Source organism: Pararge aegeria, chromosome 14, assembly GCF_905163445.1.
Source record: "Pararge aegeria chromosome 14, ilParAegt1.1, whole genome shotgun sequence".
NCBI lineage: Eukaryota > Metazoa > Arthropoda > Insecta > Lepidoptera > Nymphalidae > Pararge > Pararge aegeria.
In genome coordinates, this window is record NC_053193.1 from 12,898,777 (window position 1) to 12,923,076 (window position 24,300).

At 36.9% G+C, this 24,300-nt stretch overlaps 2 protein-coding genes across 2 annotated transcripts; one reads left to right on the plus strand and one right to left on the minus strand.

Annotated features, from left to right (window-relative positions):
* Positions 1-379: 379 nt before the first annotated feature.
* On the plus strand, positions 380-16,739 carry LOC120629108 (rho GTPase-activating protein 44-like). Its single transcript, XM_039897879.1, has 6 exons — positions 380-730; positions 970-1,220; positions 1,775-1,950; positions 7,955-8,198; positions 13,327-13,476; positions 13,707-16,739. The coding sequence occupies exons 1-6, from the start codon at positions 678-680 to the stop codon at positions 15,482-15,484; spliced, it is 2,652 nt and encodes an 883-aa protein (XP_039753813.1). The 5' UTR covers positions 380-677; the 3' UTR covers positions 15,485-16,739.
* Positions 16,740-17,810: 1,071 nt separating this feature from the next.
* On the minus strand, positions 17,811-23,899 carry LOC120629109 (tyrosine--tRNA ligase, mitochondrial). Its single transcript, XM_039897880.1, has 9 exons — positions 23,775-23,899; positions 23,521-23,701; positions 23,056-23,203; positions 22,785-22,963; positions 21,711-21,927; positions 21,559-21,637; positions 20,318-20,593; positions 18,953-19,141; positions 17,811-18,070 (listed from the first exon to the last, which is right to left on the minus strand). The coding sequence occupies exons 2-9, from the start codon at positions 23,655-23,657 to the stop codon at positions 17,907-17,909; spliced, it is 1,389 nt and encodes a 462-aa protein (XP_039753814.1). The 5' UTR covers positions 23,658-23,701; positions 23,775-23,899; the 3' UTR covers positions 17,811-17,906.
* Between the last annotated feature and the right edge of the window lie 401 nt (positions 23,900-24,300).

Genomic DNA, 24,300 nt, shown 5'->3' on the forward strand with positions numbered 1-24,300 from the left:
TAAATTGGTTGCTTATTTAGGGCGAAAATAGGACGAACAAACAAACATACTTTCATATTTATAATATTAAAATGCGTTTAACATTATCCTATACCCCTAAAGAGTCGAGCAACGGAAGTTATAGCGCGGGCGGGTAATGCGACTCGGTGGGTCGAGGTAAAATAAATATTAAATAACCCTTGTTGTTTGTAATTATAAGAATAAGTTGTAAAAGCAATATAGCCATACTTCTTAAAAAGGCGGTCGTCACCTAGTCGTCACGGAAATCGGGAAGTGGTGGTAGCACATAAGACAGTATCTTTAAAATTATTTTTCTGATTTGTGTGTTTAATCTGTGGATTTCGTTTTGTAATTTATTCTGTGTGTTTTATATTTATTTTATTTTTCTGATTCATCGTGATTTGTGTATGTAGAAGCTTAGATTAAAATTAGGAATATTGTAATTTGGTGTTAAAATCTGAGTGAAATTTGAAATGTAGTGCCTTATTGGAAAAATATTGTGTATGGTGTCCGGCGGTGTGATTCTATAATTTACTACGCGAAGATGATCTCATTGACGCGCTGACATTAGTTTCGTTACGTTCTTTTCGGCGAGAGTTCTTGATCGTTTTATTGTTGTTGACCAAGTCCAATGACCTTGTAACGTTAAATAAATTAATAGAAACTTATTTGACAAAATGAAGAAGCAGTTCTATAGGGTGAAACAACTTGCCGACCAAACCTTCTCAAGGTACTCGTATTATCACAGATGAGATAAGATTTGGACTCCTTTGTGAATTGTGGAGATATGTTGAACTACGGTATCATTTAGATAAATTGCAAGACAAGCTCAAAGTAAAGTAAATTCAGTGAAAAGTTTATTTTCTCTTTAATAACTTGCAACAGTTTTATTACACTTAATTAGATGTTGTTTGCCTATAAAATAATGCATAAACATAATAGTAAAAGCAATATTGTTGTTCTGGCCAGGTCTGGCAAGGGTGAAGCTCTGACTGATGAGCTACAAACTGCAGACAAGAAAGTGGAGCACCTCCGCAATGCATTGCATCTTATCAGCAAAAGACTAGCCACTGCAGCTGGTAACACGCAAGGCCAGGACCCCGCAGCAAGGGAGAAGAGATTACGAAAATTGCCAGAGTATCTCCTGGGGCTATCTATGTGTGAAGCCAGTAATTTTGATGATGATGATAGCATTTTAAAATACATTTTACATGAATGTGGTGAGTAAGAAAATTAAATTAATTAAAAGCTATTAGTTTTCCGGGCCAGTGCATCTGAATCCTAATCTTAATAATAATATTTCTAGAGAAGGCATAGTAAGCTTTTAGGTATGGTAGTAATTAATTCTACCATGATTATTAGAAGCAGTAAATTATAATATAGATCTCCTTTGAATTGTCATTGTATCCTATTAATCTTGTCACTCAGCTAACAATATTGTATCAAAAATGTCATAGGTAATAAAACCATCAATACTAAAGAAAACATTAATTTTTATTACAAAAAAAATATTGCATCACCTAAAATTTGCACAGTATTCTTACTTATGCAATGATCTCCATTCTATTAAGTGCAATCCTAGACAGAACCTTACTTGAATAAAAATGTTATTGTATTTTAGGTGGTCTTAATAATAAATGGCATTACAACAGAAATAGTTAATTTTGTATTGTTGAAACACATATTATATTTGTTAATTCTTTAATGCCTACATTGAAGCGTAGTTCCTAATCATAAATTTTATTATATCATAGAATTTTTGTTCTCCTTTTAGGTAAAACTGAGAAGTTCCTGGCAAATGAGATAGCTGAACATGAACTGAAAGTTGAACAGCTTGTTTGTTCCCCACTAGCAGCAATAAGTGATCATGACCTTCCAGCTATAATGAAAGCAAAGAAGCACCTTAGTAGACTAATAAATGAAAAAGAATCTGCACTTAGTCGATACAATGTGAGTATTATATTTTTTACCAGCATTTTTAAAAATCCAATTAAATTTAACACAGCTTGTGACAAATTCCTTAAAGCTTTTTAATCATTCTCCGTCCCTTATTTGGGTAATATTACTCTTCATATATAGACACTAGTTGTTTCCTTCCAACTATGTCCATGTACATCTTCTGATAGTATTTTTTTCTATACAAAATATACTCCAACCCACTGGGTTGTATCCCTCGCTCGTTTCGTTTGCTCCACTTGCATCACGTCAGGATTGTAGCGTATACATCCTCAATAACCCTTGAGGATGTATACGCAACAATCCTGACCAAATGCAAAAAACGATTTATCAAATCTGAATAGCATGTTCAATCAAACAAAAAACTAACTTATATAGTTTATCTTTATATATATAACAAATAAAAATAGCTTTAAATGAGTCGCAATCAGTCCATATCAGCTTATGATATACATGAAAATGCAAAACTTGTGTTCATACAATCTTTAATATCAAAATCAGCAGTATGCATAGTTTTCACAATGCAATGTTTGTTTCAATGCTGCAACATATTTTTCAATAATTTTTACTCCTAAAGTGGCTCTTACCATTGCCAAACTTAAACATAGTCTGTCTATTGCCACAGACTAATGGCCAATTTACATTGGTCAAGTGTTTAGCTTAGTGGATAAGTAGGTATATCGAGTATATAAATGGGTTGGACATTAATGAGTGAGTAAATTTAGCTTGCAAGCTGCCTTACAATCTGATTTAAATAGAATTGTTTTCTATTTCTTTAAGCAACTGCAGCACTTGCGCTGATTATTAACTCTCTTGATTCGCCACTGGCTTAGTAAACAAAAGCTTGAGTTGCTGAAGTATAAGCTGTGTTCGTAAAGATATGCGCTGTTATTTGTTGTTGTGCTAGTATTCGCTAGTCTTCACTGTCCTTGACCAATGTAAATCGAGCATTAGGCAAACTGTGACTTATGAAATAAGCAATTTCGGTATACTGTGCTGAATGTTTAATTTACATAATGAGCAATGCCTGTTATAAAACTGGCGACCAAGTTGATAGCAAGGTTGTCTTAGACTCGAGTCTACTAACGCAGACTGAATGCCTGTGATTTCAGTATAATTTATGAACAAAATGTAGTACAAACAACTAAATGGCGTTTGATGTCGAAAAACCTGCATGCCTGAGAACTCTCAGGCAAAAGTCTACTAGGATATCACATAAAGTTGTCATGAGTGATATAAATTCCCGTTTCCATGGCGACTTATTGATCAAATGTATAAACAAAGTCTTTTAAGGAATTGCAATGTTGATTAGTAATTTTAAGTCAATCTATGAATATTTCTTTGAATTTGCGAACACAAGAATTCGCTTAGTTTTTTTATACTAAGACATATTGTTTCCCACTACTTCGTTCGCGCTTTTTTCTATTTTTGTTTGAATCCCTCCGAAATCTTCTTTTGTTCCGGGATATAGGTACTTGTCCAGATTGCATTCTATCTTCGTTAAAATTTTATCAAAATCTGTACTTATACTTTACAATAAATGACGATTTCTTGGTTGTGACCCATACATATAAATGAATTAATATTTTTGTTTATATTAGTGTTATAATAAATTTCATATTTTGCAAGGGCAAAATGATAAGAATTTTTATTCCTGAAATACAGGATGACGAAAAATGGCCTGTGGTTTTGATAAAACATTTATTAAATACTAACAGCTTGCCCACGGCGTCGTTCGCCTACTATTTGTAGTATATAATAATATTAACATACAAATTTTGGTGGCCTATTCAAAATTTTTAGGCCTCTTTTTAAAATGTTTTCTGTCGTACTTTAATGAATTCTTTTTATGTCCCTTATCCTTATGTCCCTAACTTTGAAAAACATGGGATTCTTATTCAGACTTTCTTTCCCTTTTTACCCCTTTGGGTAAATTCAGAAATACAAAGAAGTGAAATTGTCTCTGTGAAATTCCCTACCTAAAAAGGGGGCTACTAACATAATTAAGGGATCTCGTCTAAACATTCACACTAATTACTTTAAGAAATCACTTTAGAGTAATAATTGAAAAGTCCATTAGTACTGCAGATAAATAAATAATAATTAGTTACATAATAGATAGCGTTATTGAAAATTATGATTCACGTCGTAAAAGGAAATAAGGATATTATGGTCGTATCTCTGTTGTGACTATTTTGAGTTTGATAGGAGCCCAGTTTAGTGGGTCGAATGTCATAGGGCTCCTTTTAACGTTGGCCATTGGATGTGTGATGGCTGTGACCAATATGTGTGGCAAACACTCAAAAACTACTACTTCTAGGTACAACTAGAAGGAGTATCTAGGAGTGGCCTACACTCCGGGCAGTGTCATCCGGGACGTGTCGGCGTTTCAAAATAGATCGAAGGGTTTGTAGGTTGGATGCTGCCCGTCCGTGGGATAGTCACGCGTTCAATCAACTCTTATAAACAGACTTCAAAAAAAGGAGGAGTCGAAATCTTTTTTATTTTATATTTATGTTCCTCGTTTATCGAAGAACGTGCCTGAACCGATTTGGAGAATTCTTTTTTTTTTTTTTTGAATGACTTTTTTTCTTTCAAAAAGTACACCACCTATAGCGATTTAGGTATCTGGAAGAAATTTGTGCATTTTCGTTCCATATAATTATTGCGAATACTTTGTATACCGTTCATTAAAGGAGACAAATTCTTTTTTCTTTAAAGTAGCCTAGGACCTACCTAGTATTTTTTACGTTATTATTGGCACCAACATAAAAATTTTGTAGAAAATATTTGTTTCTTTATAGTTGGTATACACTATATTTATTGACAAACCCGGTATTTTCATGTTAAAAATGTATTAACGTTGTTCTGTATTATGCATCTTATATAAAATAAAAGGAAAATTTCATATTAATATTATTGGTGATCACCCAAGGCAAATGGGCTTGATAGTTCGTATACTAGAGAAGTACCTAAACATGAAGGTTGCAAAAAGACAACATGCCTGATAACAGAGCTACTTATTTTATCTCAACATTCTATGATCACAATTTCAAAACATCTAACAACGTCTGATAAAATACAAGCTCTAATCATATCTGTTTAAATACAATGTATCTAAAATAAATAAACGTAATCCAATTAATATAGGTTTATTCATTCATAAAGTATCTTATTTATTTGAGTTATAAACACGTGTAAACAGACTCAACAGATATCTGTTTATTTACGAAAAAATAACAATCCTTACAATCCGTGTTGGTTTAGGCGGTAATTACTGTTATCTTTAATAAATTACTTTACCATTCAGATGTTAGCTGGAATATTTTTATCTTATTAGTAATAGGAGAAGCGGTGATAGCCGAACGGGTAGGACCACGACTTCAATTACGGGCGGCGAGTTCAAATCCCAGCACGCTCCTCTAACTTTTCTAAGTTATGTGCGTTTTAAACAGTTAACTCATCCTGAAAATTACATGCCAGTGATTTCTCCATAATGTTCTCTAAGGTGTGTGGAGTCCACCAATGCGCACTGGGTGAGCGTGGTGGACTACGGCCTTAACCTCTTCTCATTGTGTTAGGAGACCTGTGCCCTGCAGTGGGCCTGTAATAGGTTGATGTCAAAATTATGATTGAAACACATTTAAAACATCGAGGTTACTATAATTTCTTAATGACAAGGTTGCCTGGAAACAAGCCGCTCCGCTTTCATCTTACACAAGATAGAACAAAGACTGTTAAATTGTAAAACGATGTTGGAAAGAGCAACTGCTGAGTTTCTTGCCGGCTTCTTCTCGGTAGAATCTACCTTCCGAACCGGTGGTAGAGTCACTACAAACAGACATACTTGACGTGTCAAGAGTGCTTAAATTAGGCCTACTTGAAATAAATGAATTTTTAATTTGAATTTGAATTTGATGATTAGTTATACTGTCAAAGTCCTACTAGCTTTGTTAGTGTTGTTGTGAACATACCTGTCTAGAGATCATGAGATATTGGGTTTTAATAGTGTGGTCGTGGCCTAACATTTTTAGGTACCCTCGTCATTTGCTACCCCGCGATGTATTACCTGTACAGTTTTAAATAAAAGATACATAGATATAGTATTAATTGCAGCAAATTAAAAGCGAAAAAAAAAAATAACAAAACAATGAAATTATATATATATATATATATATAAGATGCGCAAAGGCTGTCTTATCGCTTTAAGCGATCTCCTCCAGACAACCCTTTATGGTAGAGAATTAGGTTAGGGAAAACGGGATAGGGCAACCGGTGATACAATTAAGCTAAATACATATAATTATTATATATACATATATATATATATATATATATATATATATATATAAATACAAAAGAACATACATACACCAGCTCCAGCTACAGCTCTCGGCCTTGTATTACCTATCATTCAAACTAACCGTTTTAGTTCTACAACTTTTTAAAATTCAATATTAATTTATTTCATACAAAAATAAACAATAAATCATGTTATTTCTGAATAGTGACATTACACTGTGAAACTAAATACTTGTGATTAGCGAATCAGTCATCATAGGCATAGTCCACTGTCCCTGTTGCCAAACCGCTGCACTGCGCCGTGAGTTAATAGTTCGCGCGATGCACAGAGTAGTAACAAGTAGAGTAGGTATGTATAATATTTAATATTTCATCTTTCACAAACTATCGATTTAAACAATAAAGTTGCAGAACAAAAGTTTCTCGTTTTTATGTCTGCAGGCGAATAGCTTTCTGGAATTTTTTATTAAACTTTTAGTGGGATCAAAAATAAATGAGTACCATTTCCCATACAAACTTTAATCCCCGATCCCCCCTAGCCTTTAAGGACTTTAAATAAAACTTTAATCTTTAGGTAACGGTTACATTATGACGTGATTCGTTATTTGTTAAATCGTATTACCTACAATGCCACATACATAAAGGATGTCTCTAAATCTAATCGCACATTACAGACCGCGTCCCACGCAACGCGTTAGTTCATGATAACACAAAAATCCTTATTTATTGTTAGCTATTTATCATACATTACATGACCAGTTGAACTATGTTCCACCTAAAGACCGCCATTTACACATATAAAAAAATTTATATAGGGATCAAGTACATTTTTATGTATCAAAAAAATATTGATAACTAGCGGTCCCTCGCGACTTCATCCGCGTATAAGTCAACCTTAATAGATAAATTAATGTTGTCGCGGACTTTTTTTAATCTTTTAAAGGGAAACAACATTGTCATACATGATTTTATCGAAACTTAAACCGTTTATGCAGAGCACGCAGCGGAAGATCTCAAAAGGAAAAAATATACACCAGATTTTAAACCATTCTTCATTGATGCTATGCTCTTATTGGTCTTCGCGTGATGCTGTATAGCCTACAGCCTCCCTCGATAGATGGGCAATCAAAAAGTGAAAGAATTTTTCAAATCGGACTATAAGTTCCTGAGATCATCGCGTTCAAGTAAACAAACAAAAAAACGTTTCAGCTTTATATATTAATACCGGTGTAAGAAGTTGTGGGAGGCGCCCGACGTGACGGCCCAGTGGTGGGATTCGCGGGAATTTGCAACATTACTTTATTTTTCTTTCTTTCTTGGTCCAGACATTTCAGAGATTAGCCGGAACAAACAGACAGACAAAAATTTAAAAAAATGTTATTTGGTGTGTGCACCGTATATTTATATATCTACATGTTGTAAAAAACGGTTATTTCAATATAACAAACAGACAGGCCAATTTTATTATATGAATAGATAAATAAATCTAGTCTTCCAGACTGACTTGCCTATTACAATCGGGGCATATTTCAACCAAGAATGAATATGCATCTTCTAGGCATGCGCGTCCTATCTTAGCCCACATGTAATCAAGCGCTAGGCTAGTCTATTAACGTAAAAAAAAAAATATATATATATGGCTACCAAAATGGCCACTTTTCGGGCAACTGTATTAAAAAAAAAAAATTCCCTCCAGAATTTAGAGCGTCAGAAAGATGAATACCCAGCCAAGTACAGTGCGGCTAAGGAAGAGTTGGAAGAGGCTGGTAACAAGGTGGAGTCAGCGCGGGACGCTCTCGCTGCGGACATGTACGCACTCGTGGCCAAGGAAGCTCAACTCGCGCATACCTTACTGCAATACGTCAAGTTGCAGCGCGCGTACCATGAGTCAGCGCTCCACTCCCTGCAGGATACAGTTCCAGAGCTGGAGAGGTTTATAAGTAAGTCATGCTTTTGTTTCAGTGCTAGCGGGAATATACTCTTTTTTTTTTTTATAAATTTAAAAAGCATATAAATATTTTCGGAACCGACAGGATTTGAACCGGCGACTCTCTGACAATCGCTGCCTGAGCGCTTTCTCCAATTAAGTTACGGCTCTCCTACCGTCGATGCCGAAATTAGTATATGTCTTATAGCGACTGTAGCGTCATCTAGTAGGAAACTTTGCAGTTTCGATCTACTTTTTCAAAGGTTCATATAACAGTGAGACACGTTTTGGAACAAGAGATGACACTTTGCTTGTTTTTTTGTTTTTGTGTTTTTACCTACACTTGGAGGAATTATCAATTTTATAAATTTAAAATGCATATAAAAAATTTCGGAACCGACAGGATTTGAACCTGCGACTATCTTGCAATCGCGACTTGGGCGCTTTCTCCAATTAAGCTACGGCTCTCCTACCGTCAATGCCGAAATTAGTAAATGTCCTCTGTCACTCTGTCAGTTTGTCTTTCTGTAACCGTTATAGCTCGAGTGTTAAAAAACCACACAACAACCGTTACTATAATGTCTTCACGGGGTGTGTTGATAATTAAATAAAATTTGTTGTAGACGCAATTGGATAACACTTTCTTTGTGTTTTTCTATTGCCGCAATAACAATCTTTAGTAAGATCATAAATGCGAAGGTGTGTTTGTTTTTGTTTGTTTGTCACTGATTTTTGGCAGAGTTAGTTGATAGGACGGACAGTGACATGACATCTTATCCCAGGAAAACAAACGGTTCCCAAAGGAGTTGTTGAAAAGGTAATAAACGCGGGAAACATATATATATATATATATATATATACCCCCACATAAAAGAAAAGTATGTATTGCGATAAAAGCGTAGTGGTTACGACGTCGGCCTCACTTTAGGGAAGACAGCTAAATTTCTTTACGGAATAATTCGTTTTTTAACCAATTTAATATCACTGGCTATAATGGTGCAGAAATACATCGTGATGAATCCTGCATGCTTGAGATTTCTCCCACTTGATTTTTGTGGTGTAAAGCCCACCAATCCACCCTTGGCCAGCGTGTTTGTCTACGACCTGAACACTCCTCATTTTAAGAAGCCCATGGTTTTTAGTTGACCCTGAATATTATTAGGTTAAGGTTAAAACCTTTACCGAACCGGATATTCAGACGAATTATTCGGTTTACCATTACATTTTTTGTTGCTTTAATGGGTTGTAACATACGCTACGTGTCGCTGCTGGCTAGATGACGAACGAGTTGTTCCCCACCACTCGCTACCCGTTTACACACCGCACTGCACTTTGTTTCCAAACATAGCACGATTAAGTTGCAAATAAAAAAACATAAGTGCTTATCAGTAAAAAATATTAAAATATTTATAAAATTAACTCAACAGAATTGCCTCACTCGAATATTTGGCCGAATGATTTGGCCGAACCAAACGAAAATTCGGCGCATCTCTAATAACGATAATGATGATTATATATAAGAAACGTGTTTTTTTTACGAAGGATATAGTTTTAGGGCCACTCGTAAAATATGATGTACGATAGGCGCAATTCGAGTTCGCGCATAACCGAAAGCAAAGGTCGGTCTTTAGTTCTGTCGTCAAAACAATAATGCGCAGAAAAGCTTGAGTGACCTAAGACCAATCCTATTACCCAATATATTATGCGATACACGCTCATATCATATAACATGTACGTTTTCGTTTTGTTTTAAATTTAATTAGGGACATTACCAAGAAACCGTTGCACAGTCGAGCGTATCTTATGCCTTGATTACACGTACCGTAGTGGTGAGACAGTTTGACTCGACTGAGGATTTGTACCTATATATATACCTATATGTATAACTTGGGAGCTTGGGAGCCTAGCAGCAGTGCAAGACAGGCACTCTAACCCAATTCTATTTAATAGACCGAGTAAACACTGCTCACCCGGGTTTTCGTTCTGGCACGTTTACCACTCGACACATTTAAACACGCACTCGGTGCATTGTAGCCCACTTTTACAGAAATAAATTACGATCCATGTTTTCTCGTTATTCGGTACGTGTAAACAATACATTAGAACCGCCGCTCTCTTTGTTTAAGAAGTTTTGTTAAGGAAAAGATAATTTTTGATTATTTTAAAAATCGTGCTAAAACATTTTATAGTGTGAATTTGGCACAACTATATATGCACAAACATAACTGTTAAAATAGTATGAAAAGGGGCTATGAATGTTTTGTCTTACCTAATAGTTCGCACTTTATTTTCTTTCAAAATAGCGTCGACGCATTTACGAGTATATGTATGAAATAGCTAGAATCAGTACACACAGGCATTGTATAAGACAGATAATTTATTCTCTCAGAATAACCGAAAAAAACGATTCTTTTTTTTTTTTAAATGTAGAAAACTACTAGATTAAATTTTATTAGGCACCGACTTAAAAATATAGAAAATATTTATTTCTCGCTTTTAAGAAAAGTAAGTAAGTTTTAAGGGGTTTTACAAATTCTTATTTGTCAAAAAATTTGTATCCCTCCCTCTTTTTAAGATTCTTCTTTTCAGATCTTTCGTTCTAAATATTTTATCTTTCTTCCTTTATTTTTTACTTTTAGTGGTGTACAAATAAGTTGTATAATTAAAAATAAATATGCTAGGTTCAATACTGTAATATTCAAACACCTTAAGTAGTTTTATTACCTTTTATAGTAGGTATCGAAATATATTTCATCGTTTTAAAATTTCTAACGCAATAGTACTCCTTTCCAACTCTGATCCATAATTGAGATTCAACGGCCGCGTGTGGCTTTCTCATTAAACACTGTTACGCGTAAGGTTTAATCAAGATGTCGCATGCTGGTTTCAATTTATATCACTTGAGTTCATTACTTGTAGCACTTTTGAATGAAACTGTTTGATTAATTTTTCTCATTATCTTAGTCTTTGATTAATATTCTTAATGCAAAGTGTGCTCACTAACTTGTCCTTCAATACCGCAGCAACATAATAACGGATCGGCTTAATTGTATAAAGATAGTTTATGGGGGATGGGATTTTTAATTAAGATTTGTGTATAGTACACAGTACCCAGTGGCGTGCACTGGGTTTCTTGCCAGGGTATGCAAACATCAGGAAAATTGCATAAAATAGAAAAATCCTCCTCCTATACGGGCTTTATTTAAATTTTAGGGTATGCAGTGCTTTTGTGCATGTATGAAGTGCACGCCACTGACAGTACCTTTCTTTTCCATTTGTGATTGCATAATTGAAACTGAAAATGGTTTTAATTCTGCTTGTTGTAAACAAATCTCTAAACGAAACTAAATTGACAGTTTTAAACAATGATACTTTTTTAACAATATTCCCTGTATCAAAATGATACCACAATTTTTCCAAATTTCAATTTAGTTGTATATATACACTTGTGTACACCAGAGGTGGCACGATTGCCTCTTAAGGCTAAAATAGCGAAGAAAAATCCCCGAAGAATCCTGCGGGGAGACCACGGGCGTGCATACAGGATATGCACTAAAGAAGCTGTAAGCTGACATGCTTGTGTGTCATATTATATTGTTTAGTCTAGATCAGAAATAACGGTTCTAACACTGTTATCTATTTTATGCTAATACTAGGGTCACATAACAGGGTAGAGCTATTTCTATCGTTTATTAAACCTGCGCGAAGTCTCATTTAATTATCGCGGTCGTTAATGACCGCACTGTAATTAAACATACTTTGTTCCTATCGTATTCTAAGCAACTCGCCTCGGGTTTCTTTCATATGTCGTCGGTTTAAGGTTAACAAGTACCTACCTACGGAGCTCATACTTGCCTGTATGCAGTTTTTAAAGAGTGGTGATTTTCTTAAAAGCTAGAACATATATTTTTATTTACTTCTTTAAATGTATTAAACTAAGTACATACTTGAGTAGCACATTAGGACTTCATTCACTGTTTAACTTTTTGAAGATCTGAACGTTGCCTATTCACCTAGTCCCCCGACTAGGTGAATAGGCAACGTTAAACCCCCGTTTAAACGTAGCGTTGTTAGACCCCCGTCTAACAACGCTACGTTTACCGTTTCATGCCATTCAAGCACCTTAGGGCCCTAATGAAAAGGCAATCATCGGTTCTATCTATTTCTCATTGCCTTTTCAGCTTCGCGACTTGATGTGGATGGGTAACTCTAGTTCTTCTACGGATCGCCTTATTTTTAATTTGATTCTTATTCCAAGCATAGTTTTACAAGCGTTCGTTTAGCGTACGAGCTGTGGAATTGTAGAATGCACTCCCAATGAGCATACGACGAACCAAATCACTGGCGATATTTAAAAAAGCAGTTATGGCCCATTATATTGTCGATGACTATTAATAGCATGTATATACTTATTTATGTTTATATTTATTTATTAATTGTATTATGTACTTTAGTTTATGTATTAGTATGCAGTTATTCGCATGTATGTATTTTAAAAATTTGTACCACCAGCAGTCTATTCTCGTCTTCTTTTTTTTCCTGATTCAAACGTTGCCTGGCAGAGATCGCTATTAAGCGATAAGGCTGCCTTTTGTAGTCTACTTCTTTCTTTATGTTTCTGTTTTTATTATATTTAATATATTTTAATGTTGTGGTATACAAATAAAGAGTTTAATAAATAAATAGTTCCATCGCCTTCTGACTGACTTAGTGCCATCTTTTGAAATCCATAGTTAGCGCCTACGTAATAAACTGAATGTTGATCATTAATACCCTAAACAGTCCACTGCTGGATTAAAGGCCTATCCTAATGGGGGGGTTTATCCCATAATATCCTGGCTTGCTGACAGATTGGCGATCGCAGTAGATGATAGTAGGACGCTGCTGCCCGCGTTCTCCGTTATATTTCCTTAGGCATGTCGCACACTGCAAAGTCGAGGCAATGACGCGGCGTGGCGGCTTCCTTGCCTTCGAACACCCATCATCGAAGCGAAGCTACCTCGTCTCTGTTTCGACGTTAGTGAACGTACTGCCTAGAGGCATCGACTGGCCACCCGCTTAAGTCGCATTGTACATATTTAATTTAGCGGGAAGAGAAGGGGTTGTGACAACGGAATTTTCATTGTAATCGTTTGATGCAGATGACAGTTCGGTGAAGCCCGTGTTCGGGTACCCTCTGGAGGAGCACCTCAGGGTGACTGCTCGCACCATAGCCTTTCCCATCGAGCTGTGCGTGTGCACTCTGCATGAGCTGGCACTCAATGAGGAGGGACTCTTCAGAATCGCTGGCGGTAAGTATTCTTCTCCTGGTCCTCATACAAGATATCTATTCTCTATATATTATCTTAAAATTATAAAGTATATTTATTTGCATACGGTCGGTCAAAATGATATCAGCTTCTTCTTGTGCAGACGTAGACACTTCTTGCGAAGACGCCTCGACACTCACAGACATCGAGATATTACTGTTAAGTTGTTTATACGCTCATAAAACTAGTAACTTAAAATATTTCGTCCTCAGGTACATCAAAGGTGCGACGGATGAAACTATCCTTAGACGCGGGCCTATTTAGTGTTCCTCTCCCCCCGGACTACCGGGATATGCATGTAGTGGCTTCGGTGCTAAAATCATACTTAAGAGAACTGCCCGAACCTCTACTAACATTTCGCCTCTACGAGAACTTCATCCTAGCTTCCAAACAGCCCTCGGAACAAGCTCGACTCAACGCTCTCTGGGAAGCGATTCATCTTCTGCCGGACGCAAACTTCCAAAACCTTAGATATCTTATAAAATTTTTGTCTGCCTTGACTCAAAATCAAAGCACAAACAAAATGACGCCTTCGAACCTGGCAATTGTGATCGCGCCCAACCTGCTGTGGGCCGCTGACGAGAGCACCTTCGACATGAACATCACGACAGCGGTCAACTGTGGGGTCGAACTACTCATCAAACACGCGGACTGGTTCTTTAAAGACGACCAAAAGTTTTTCATCTCGTTCACTAAAGAAGACCTGCTCCCGGACCAGGGCGATTACGGCTTCATTCCGACCTTCGTTCAAGGTTACAACCAAACTGCCGCTCTCACCCAGGAGCAGGCGAACGGCGATTACAGTAGCATGAGTAAATCAATGTACAATTACAACCACCAGGCCGCACAGAAGAACCCGTCCGACCTGCTCGGCAGGCACTCGAGAAGCAACAGTCACGACACTAGCCTTATATTAATAGATAACGATATTAAAAAAGCTCAATCCAATAGCTCCCTATCAGACCAATCTAGTCCACCTCACGGTAGCCCTAAACCTATTATGCGTCGAAAAAATAAACCCCTGGCGCCGGTTCCGCCAAACTTTACGCCCGATAAGAACAAAAAAGTAGAAGCTCAAACGCAGGCGACGGAAGCGCCCAAGGAGCCACAGAATTCAATAGCCAAGGAGGCGGAAAAACCAGCGAAACCTCCACGGCCAGTCATCTCTGACACGGGGAAAATTATATCCGGCGTGCAAACGATCAACCGATCGACATACCGGCAAAGCAAAGCTATAAAAGAGGAAGCTGCAAGGAGTGGAAGCCGCGAGAACCTTGCGGACATACGCCGACAGAGCCTGGAGTTCGAAAAGGATAAATTCGAGAGTTTAAAGGCGATGGAAAGAAACGACAAGGAATCCACGCTTGTATGCAAAAACGTGACCGCGCAATCCGGAGTCGTCACCAGGATGAAGATAGTAGGCGAGCCGAACAGCGGGCCGGCTTCGCTGGGCGCGGAGAAATCTCTGGATAGATGTTTAAGAATCCAGGTGCCTAAGCCGTCCAGTCAACCGCCGCCACGTCCCGCACCGCGGACTATAGTACCCGCACCCGTCGAAGCCGATAACGAGGTGCAACTGAGGAACAAGCCCGCAGTTCCGGAACGCCCAGCCACGCTCCGGCCACAGAGCTTTCGAGGCCAACGGAGCTCCCTCACCGATAACTCTGAGATTACACCTACCGTCCTAGAGCGCACTCACATTTACACAGTAGACAAACAGCACCCGACTGTAATACAAGTGGGCGGCGCCGTCGATGATGAGGGGTCTCGGAACACGGTGCAGCGAACGCACAGTTCCGGTGGGAAAGATGCGGAGTTGGAAGAGCCGAAGAGCTTGACCAATGCGAGCAGACAACTGTCACAATCGGAGGGCAACATCACGGAGGGCGGGCCGAAGTCCCCGCGACCCCAGCCGGCACGCCCCCCTCGACCTCTCGTGCCCGCACCGCCGCCCCCCGTGGCCCCCGCTCACGAGAGCACTGACCTCTAGTCCAAACCGCCTTATAGTATTACAGGAGTCCGGGAGTAAAGATTCCCGCATCCATCGCTTACCGTGGTAGCGTTTTCAAAATATCAGATACGTGTCGTAAAAACGCCTAGTAAATTCAAATAACAGTCAGAGCTTCGAGCAGAAATATATCTGAAAAGCGTCAGTACACAACTTGTTTTGATACAAGGAAATTTCCCTACTTTAAATTTCGTTTTTAAAACTTCAGGAACTCTAAATAGAGATAATGGACACATAGGAATATATTTGACATGTGTAATTCACGTGTTAACGATACCAACTATAAGGTACCCTTAGTACGAGGATGCACACTTAAAAACCGTCGATGGTTTTCGAGAACACTAACGGCATTTAAAATCAACTTAATGGTTTTTGATTTAAAACTCATGTTTGTCCATACATCTATATTCCGCCTTTAGTGGAAAATAAATCAGTAGTACGGAATGTACACCTTTAAAACGAGGGACATAAGGGGAATTTTAATTTGACGTTAAAGTGTCCGATATTTGAAAACGCTCCCGAGGCGTTGTATATGATGGCGTGGTAAAACAGAGTATTAGAACCATATTCCTCTTCCGATACAATCGCTCGGACTGTGTAGGGATGTATCAAGACTGATGCCCTCTATTTAATGTACGCTAGATATTCTAAATAGATCGCTTCCGAAGTGTTACATAATACTAGTACATTACTATTGTACAATTATATTATTTTTCTTTGCAGATGACCTATTTATTTTTGTAAAATGATAATTTTTATTATTATAATGATACGGTAATTTTACGAATCGGTGAATCAAAACAAAACAATGCGTCAACGTTGATATTCGTCGAGAGTGCTATCTTTTTTCTAACCATTATTCCATAAGGACATATCATATTGAGTCAATTTAGCTTTTTATGCGATCGAGTGTATTACGTGCTTTATAAAGTTTTGTACAATTTAGATGTAATATGTTGCAGTAAATCCTTGTGATATTAGGAGATTCGACGGCGCCTCGGCGCGCGGCGGCCGGGGCAGTGCACAAACGTATAATTAGTAGCCATATTTTTTAATATTTACGACTTGACAGTGCATTAGTTTGTATCGGCCACGCTGTTTCAGTGAATATTAACTAGGCTAATGTATGTTATGTAGTATTTACGATGTTTTATGTGATATGCATTTTATTAATTATTATACTGCAAGTATACAAGCTTCTGTTGTAAGTAATAATAAAATTAAACCCAAAAAATTATAAAGTATTTTATTTACTACGACTTAACACAACAAATTAAATATCTAAACGCTGAACTCGTTATTGTGACTGTCGCCTAATGTCTCCCTTAGTACGAACTCACAATCTTCTATCGCTTGAGTATCGAAGCACTAGGAACGATGGACTCTTACGAATTGTTTTTCTTACTATCACCGCAAAAATTTTAAATGCCCTTTTGTTTCAACCTATACTATCGGTTTCTTCAAATCTAAAGTGAATAGGCATATTCTAGGCAAATGGACTTTATCTTGGCACACACGTCAATAACATTGACCATATTCTGCATATTGACAGTAAAGTTGCCTTTGTACAACCTGTATTGAAGAGTTGGTACTAAAAATAATATTGGACGTGTGCGGGCAGCCTTTGGCCACATTTTCGCATACCATATTGTAACTGTCAAGTAAAAAAGAACTTGCTAATCTTAATTTAATCCTCAACTCTCACTGACTATGTTCTAAAGAGCGCTGACAGCACCGAGTTGTCGAGATTTACTTTAACACGACTAGTTACTAGACAGACCTAAGAACAATGAGTAATAAAGTACAAACTCTATTTGTACACAAATGACAGGTTTAAAAGTAGTGATGTCCTGTAGCCTCACGAAACATTTTAAAAAGGTGAGCACTATTAGGCACGCCGCACACATGAAAATACAATATTTTGAATATTGTCATGTCATGTTATCGGGCGCACTGAAGAATTGATAAAAAATATTGTCAATATTGAGTATTCAAATTCACAAAAGTGGCGTCAGAGTTCGTTAAAGACGCAAAGCAATGCGTTTTCAAACTACAACGTTTGCTCGACCTATTATTACAGAATAGCGTGACTACGGCCCCTTCTTATTGAGAACTGCCTACTGAAAGGAGACCCCTTAGGTATAGTAGGCTTAATGGATTGATTTACGAAGGGCACTGTGAGTTGGGTTGGAACACTACTAAAACCATTAAGTGCTAGGGGTCAATGATGGTGGTGCACCTATATCTACATGGAAATAATAATGGGTCGGTAAAGTTCATTTGAGCTCGCTAGTCCAAACTCGCTTAATGCCGTAATTAATAGGTATATTTCATCGTCATGAATATCACTCAATATTGTTTAAAGAAACGAAACGAAACTTATAAACTAAAATAATACAATTTTCTAAGTTTGCCACTTCACAATATAATAGTTTCGTTTGCCGACTCGTAACAGCGAAACGAGGTTTGGCAGTATATGTGCAGACTCCGTTATAACTTCGTCTATTTTCTTGATCCTTTGGTGGTTTATATAAAAGCCTCCGGCTTGAATTATTCTCATAGCATCACCTGAAACAATATAAAACGTTCAGTAACTACACATTCACTCCAAAATACATTTCGTAGGTATCCACATACAAATAGGTAGTGAATGGAAAAATACATTGGACTGTCAACAAACTATTACAGCTTGGCAGACAGTGTTTAGTGTAAAGTATGTGCGTCTACGAACCTGGTAATAATTTAAAAAAAAATGTATATCTACTTATAATAAAAGTAAAACTGTAACGGGTTGAAGTCTGTACATTGAAGATATTTAAAAAAAAATATTTGGAGGGCACTCTATGACATTTTTCATTCATGTCTAACTGTCTTTAACTGGGCCGCACATCACGCTGAGAGTACTAAATGAATTCAAATGAAACTATGCACGACTTTAGTTTATACTACGAGCAGTGGCGTGCACTTGGTTTCTTACCAGGGTATGCATACAGCAGGAAAATTGCATAGAACGGCAAAAATCCATCTGCTATACGAGTTATATATCAATTTTAGGGTATGCAGTGCTTTTGTGCATGTATGAAGTGCACGCCACTGACTACGAGGTAAAGTAAATCTCGACAACTCTGTACATAGGATACTTTTTATCTCAAAATTCAGCTCAGATCCAGGAGAAGGGAACAAAGAGTTTGACTATTTTACACCAAAACTCCATCAAATACTCCGTCTTCAGTACGTACTGCGTACCGAAATTTACGCGGGCGTAGCCGCAAGCTCAAAATATTTATTGCACAAAGAGCAGTTCGCTAAATCAATCGAGTGAAAAAAAAAAAAAAAAAGAAAATAAATAAACGTTTCAGCACAAAATATTTATTGCACAAAATGCAGTTCGCTAAATTAATGTAATGAAAAAGAAAAAAAAAACAAAACAAATAAACGTTCAAAACTTACTCTCCGTAGCAAAACATTTCGCCTTGAGGCCAAGCTCTAATACCGTAATGCCAGGTGATAACAACAAGTTCACAATGGAGGCTCCTTCGAAAACTTGCTGCAAATCAGTCTGAGTCAAAGTGACTAATGACTTCACATCTTTACTGTAAATAGCTTCAGTGGTCTTTCTCGCCATCGTAAGGCCTTCTTCTGCAAAAGGAGAAAGTTAATTATTAATATCAGTTCTAAGAAAAACACCGATTTTTAATTCGGTGCGTTTTAAAAATATGTTAACCAATTTCTCTGCTGTTTCTTGGCCGATTTGCGTAAAATAACTGTCCTAATCTTAAAAGATCGAAGTTCTATTATAGTTAAATAACATTTAGATAATCAGTAGTTAACGCGCTATTTGACTTGACGGTGCAGAAATAAGTTAAGAGTTTTTAGTAACATAATGGTGACATTGTAACATAAGCTATGTTCAGACGGGCCGAGTAAGCTCGTACGATCTGTAACTAACTACCTTCGTTATTGTTTTTAAATAATTAATAAAATTATTATTATTAATATTATATCATTTATTAATTTTCATATTTTTTTAAATTCTTAACAAAGCTTAAAAAAATAAATAAAACACTATTAAAAATGTACAAGAAATAACATCCACCCTCCACTTTCGGGGCTTTTGAATGCCCAAGCAACTGGCGGTCAGGGCTCCAGATTGAGGAACATCCTCACAATACGCGCCGTTTCAAGGACTACTGCCTTCTGTATCTGACCCTTGATCCAAAAACCAAGCGAAAGCTTCTTAAGATGTTGGTCGAAGCTTTTCACGAGAAGACCATTCACTGAAATGACGATCGGAACAATAACGGTAGACTCAACATTCCACATGGCGGTGATCTCGTGAGCAAGATCCAAGTATTTATATACTTTTTCCTTTTCAGCTTTCACCAGATTATCGTCATGTGGAATAGTAATGTCAACAATTATTGCACGGCGCACTGTTCGATCGACTAGCACTATATCTTGTCCATTAGCTGTAATATACCTGTCAGTGATAATAGTTCGATCCCAGTAGAACAATGCACTGCTATTTTCAAGAACTGACGCCGGGTCGTACGTATAGTAATGCATCTCAAAATCGATAAGGCCAAACCAAAGAGCAAGTTGTTGATGAACTATCCTGGCTACTTGATTATGTCTGATTATTAATATTATTATTATAAAACGAAGAAAAAGATGTGGACTAAAGTTGTAGTATTTTTGAAAAATTATTAATGCGAAAGTGTGTTTGTTTGTTCTCCCTTAACACCCTAACTAGGCAATCAAATAGTTTTTTTAGCATAAGTTAGTTGAATGATCGGAGGTCATAGGTTAACTTACCTCCATGAACTAAGGTGGTCAACTGTTCAGCTAAGCACTGCTGTGGATATCTCTGTTCTGGGTGTTGTTTATGTTTGTACAGTATATCTTTTATTTCCCCTAAACTAAAGAACGTGAATAACTTCAACAGTTTCTCCACATCAGAGTCTTTCGTTCTGATAAAGTACTGGTACAGAGTGTATGGACTTGTCTTCTTGCCATCCAACCACACAGCGTTTCCTGCAGATTTACCGAGCTTGTCACCTTCTTCTGTTGTCACTAATGGTAAAGTTAAACCTGGAAAGTCGTAAAATGTATTTAGGCAAAACGTTCTCATTCATATTTATAATGCACTCTTCGTCGGAGTAAAATATCGTGACGGGAAAGTGTATAAGTTTTGTGTGTAAACTACACTAGCGGAGAAGTTAGTCTCATCATCACACATCATCATCACACATCATCACATCAACCGATAACGTCCACTGCTGGACATAGGTCTTTTGTAGGGAGTTCCAAGTTCCACGGTTCTGAACCGCTTGGATCCAGCGGCAACCTGCGACGCGCTTAATGTCGTCTGTCCACCTCGTTGGGGGCCGACCAACGCTGCGCTTACCAGTTCGGGGCTGCCATGGAGAAGTTAGTCTGAATTTACATTTTTCTCCATCATATGTGGATCAAGGGTGGACAAGACTATCCCCTCCGAATCAGAAGGGTGTAAGCCGTAGTCGGTGGCGTGTGCAGGGTTTTTGACTAGGGTATGTATAAAGAAGGAAAATGCCATAAAATCCTGCCTCTTTATGAGTTATACAAAAATTTTAGGGTATGCAGTGATTTTGTGCATGTATGAAGTGCACACCACTGGCCGTAGTCCAACACGCTGGCCAAGTGAGGATTTTTGGACTTTACACACCTTTGAGAACATTAAAGAGTATCTCAGGAGTGTAGGTTTCCTCAAGATGTTTTCCTTCGATAACTTAAATAAGATACAAATGCATGATGTCGGGGTTCATACTGTGTCCCCCCAAAATGAAGCCCAAGTCGGCTATCACCGCTTTTTGGTCCAGCAGTGTTACGATGCACAATAAAACGTAAAACGTTTGTAAATGATTTAAAAAGAATATCTTTAAAATACCCTTTGGGTATGTTTAGTTCCCTGGCATGGTTGAGCTTTTATCGCAAAGTGAGCTATGATTTCCAGCTCTAGCATGGAAAGGTTATTTACTATCCTAATTTAAAAATCAAAGAGAGTGGAAGGTACTTACCATAAACGTTTTGTTTTGCAGTCCTACTGATCAGTTCATGACCTGCACTTATGTTTCCCATTTGATCACTTCCACCTATCTAGAAAAAGCCTTATATTAAAGTACAATATCCAAAGAATTCACAAATGAAAAATTAGAAAAATGTATATTACCTGAAACCTACAGTCATATTCTTTCAACAAATGTAACCAGTCATAGGATTGGAATATCTGGTAGGCGAACTCTGTAAAACTCATGCCAATGTCCGAGTTTATTCTATTCTGCACTGTTTGTTTCAATAACATTGTTCCCATTCTGAAATTTCTTCCAATTTCACTGACAAACCTTATGGAATCAATTTCTCTATACCATGTTTCGTTATTTACAATCCTGAAATAATTTAATCGTTTATTAAATCAAGAATATAAAGGGAATAGTTATATGAATCCTTATCAAGTATCATATAATGTGATTTAAGTTTTCTTTAGTATTGCTGTCCAGAATCACTACAGAGGGTTTCGAAAACCTTGATGGTTTTCGCAAGTTTCGCTAGAGTTGAATGGACCCTGATTTTAAGTAATGTCTAACATTGTTAGTTCTACAGATTCTATGCTATCTAGGCCCACAGCAGACTACGAATTTCAATGTTGTTTCTACAAAACTAGACTAGTATAAAATTTATAAACACTTGATTAATTTTAGCCACAACACAAAATTTCAAAACATGAACTTAAGACACTGGAGCAATAAGAGATGTTGACTTAACAATTGTTCATTGTAAAGTCAACATCTCCTGATGATGCTCCGGGTGTGGAGCGAAACGTGTGTAGAGTACATTGCCATAGAAGTAAAAACACACAGAGTGGGCTCTGTGTGTTTTCAGCTATTATTGCATGAAGTGAATTGTTTCTAAAAAAAGTGAACACGCCCGAGCGAGTCTGACTTCACACAGGAATGTTGTTTGAAAACAAACTTTTTTCTCATTTTAATATTATATGGTAAAGGGTAAAAACATTACAGGTACAATAGTTACTGTCATCTGCTAATTGGAATGTACTGTCTAACGGCCTGTTCCAGAAACACTTTTAAAGTGGAGTAGTATTTGATGCTTCAATATTAGTTGTGGACATGAAAAAGTAACGCTTGTATCCAAAATTCCGAAATTTTTTCCTGGAAAGGAGGAAGCTTTTACCCAGCAGTGGGAAATAAATATGTTGGTATTCATTAAAGATTTATTACATACATACTTTATTGGTTTCAGCTTGCTTGCGTCTTCTGACCATATATACTTTTTGTGGTTCTCAAACACCTGCTCAAGATTGCTCTTTATGCAATTGATGTTATTTTTAAGAACATCCTGAGGCAATGCTGTTCTATCTGTGCTCCTCCCACTCGGATCCCCAATGTAACCAGTGGCACCGCCCAACTGAAAAAGATTTTTTTTTCCTACTATTCTATACTATAATGCTATGAAAGCCTATGTCAACAGGCTGATGCAATGATAACAATATTTCATACCAAAGCTATAACATTATGACCGCCTCGCTGCCAGTGCAAAAGGTTAATTATAATGAGCAGGTTCCCCACATGTAGGCTGTCAGCTGTAGGATCAAAGCCTGCATACACACACTGAGGAGATTTGTTCAGTAAATTTATTACTTCATTCCTGAAACACATACCATTCATGCCAGTTTATCACAACATAATTCAAACATATGATATTTAAACAGATTCTTCTGTAGAGATTTCCACAGAACATTCTTGTGCTTCTTGTTTCCAGTGGCTTTTCCTAAAGGTCTGTTAATGTTGTATCTCCACCCAGTGGGGGTTTACTAGTGATACTTTTTAGCTAAACGTTTGGTTTCCTGGTATTCTAGGTTGCTCAGCACTGATGGACCTTGTTAGGACACACTTCATCTTCGCCACTCATTAAAAAACATCTATCTATTTGAAAATATTACTTTAGTAGTAATTAGTACTTACGCTGTTGTATTCGGGAACAAGTCCTGGTACATTCCTCTCTCGCTGAGTTTCAAGATATTTCTGTTACTTGTAAACCTTTTGCTTGTTTGCCGCAAGTATACTTTTGGCAATGGGAGTAACTTTTTAAAAATAGCCATCGTGTTTAGAATAAGTTCGGTAATACACCGACTATTAAGATAACCTAAAAATATTGTTTACAATATAGTATAATTATTTACTTAAGATATTTCTGTTATGTATTGAGAAATACTTACTATAAAAGGAGAATTATATTAATAATACAAGGGCATAGTCAACAGAGAATTTTAATTTCTCTAGTTAGGTATTATTGCATTCTGATCAGTCTGAGTATAACGTTCCTTGATCACAGCTGATACCTAAGTGACACATGACAATTGCAGAGTTGACTTGACTTTGACAGGTAATAGATCACCACGGTTGAAGGTAGTGCTGTTCATGTTCATTTACTACTTTTTAACGATTATCGATAATATCATTTTTTGAAAGACAAAATAAAAATTTAAATATACTCAAAACTTTCTAAATAAACTACAACTATATATAATGAGGCCAATAATAAACATTTTTTTAATTTCTACTAATAACCGACACTTTAAAAAGTAATAATAAAAAGGGCCTATATGATACATAATAGAATAAAATACAATTATTTTTACACAAAAAAGACCCTAAAGTATCCTATTTAAAAGTACTTTTAGTATATCAAAATGCTAATAAAATTCTTTGCTAATTAAAGTAACCTCGTCCCTATTTTTACGA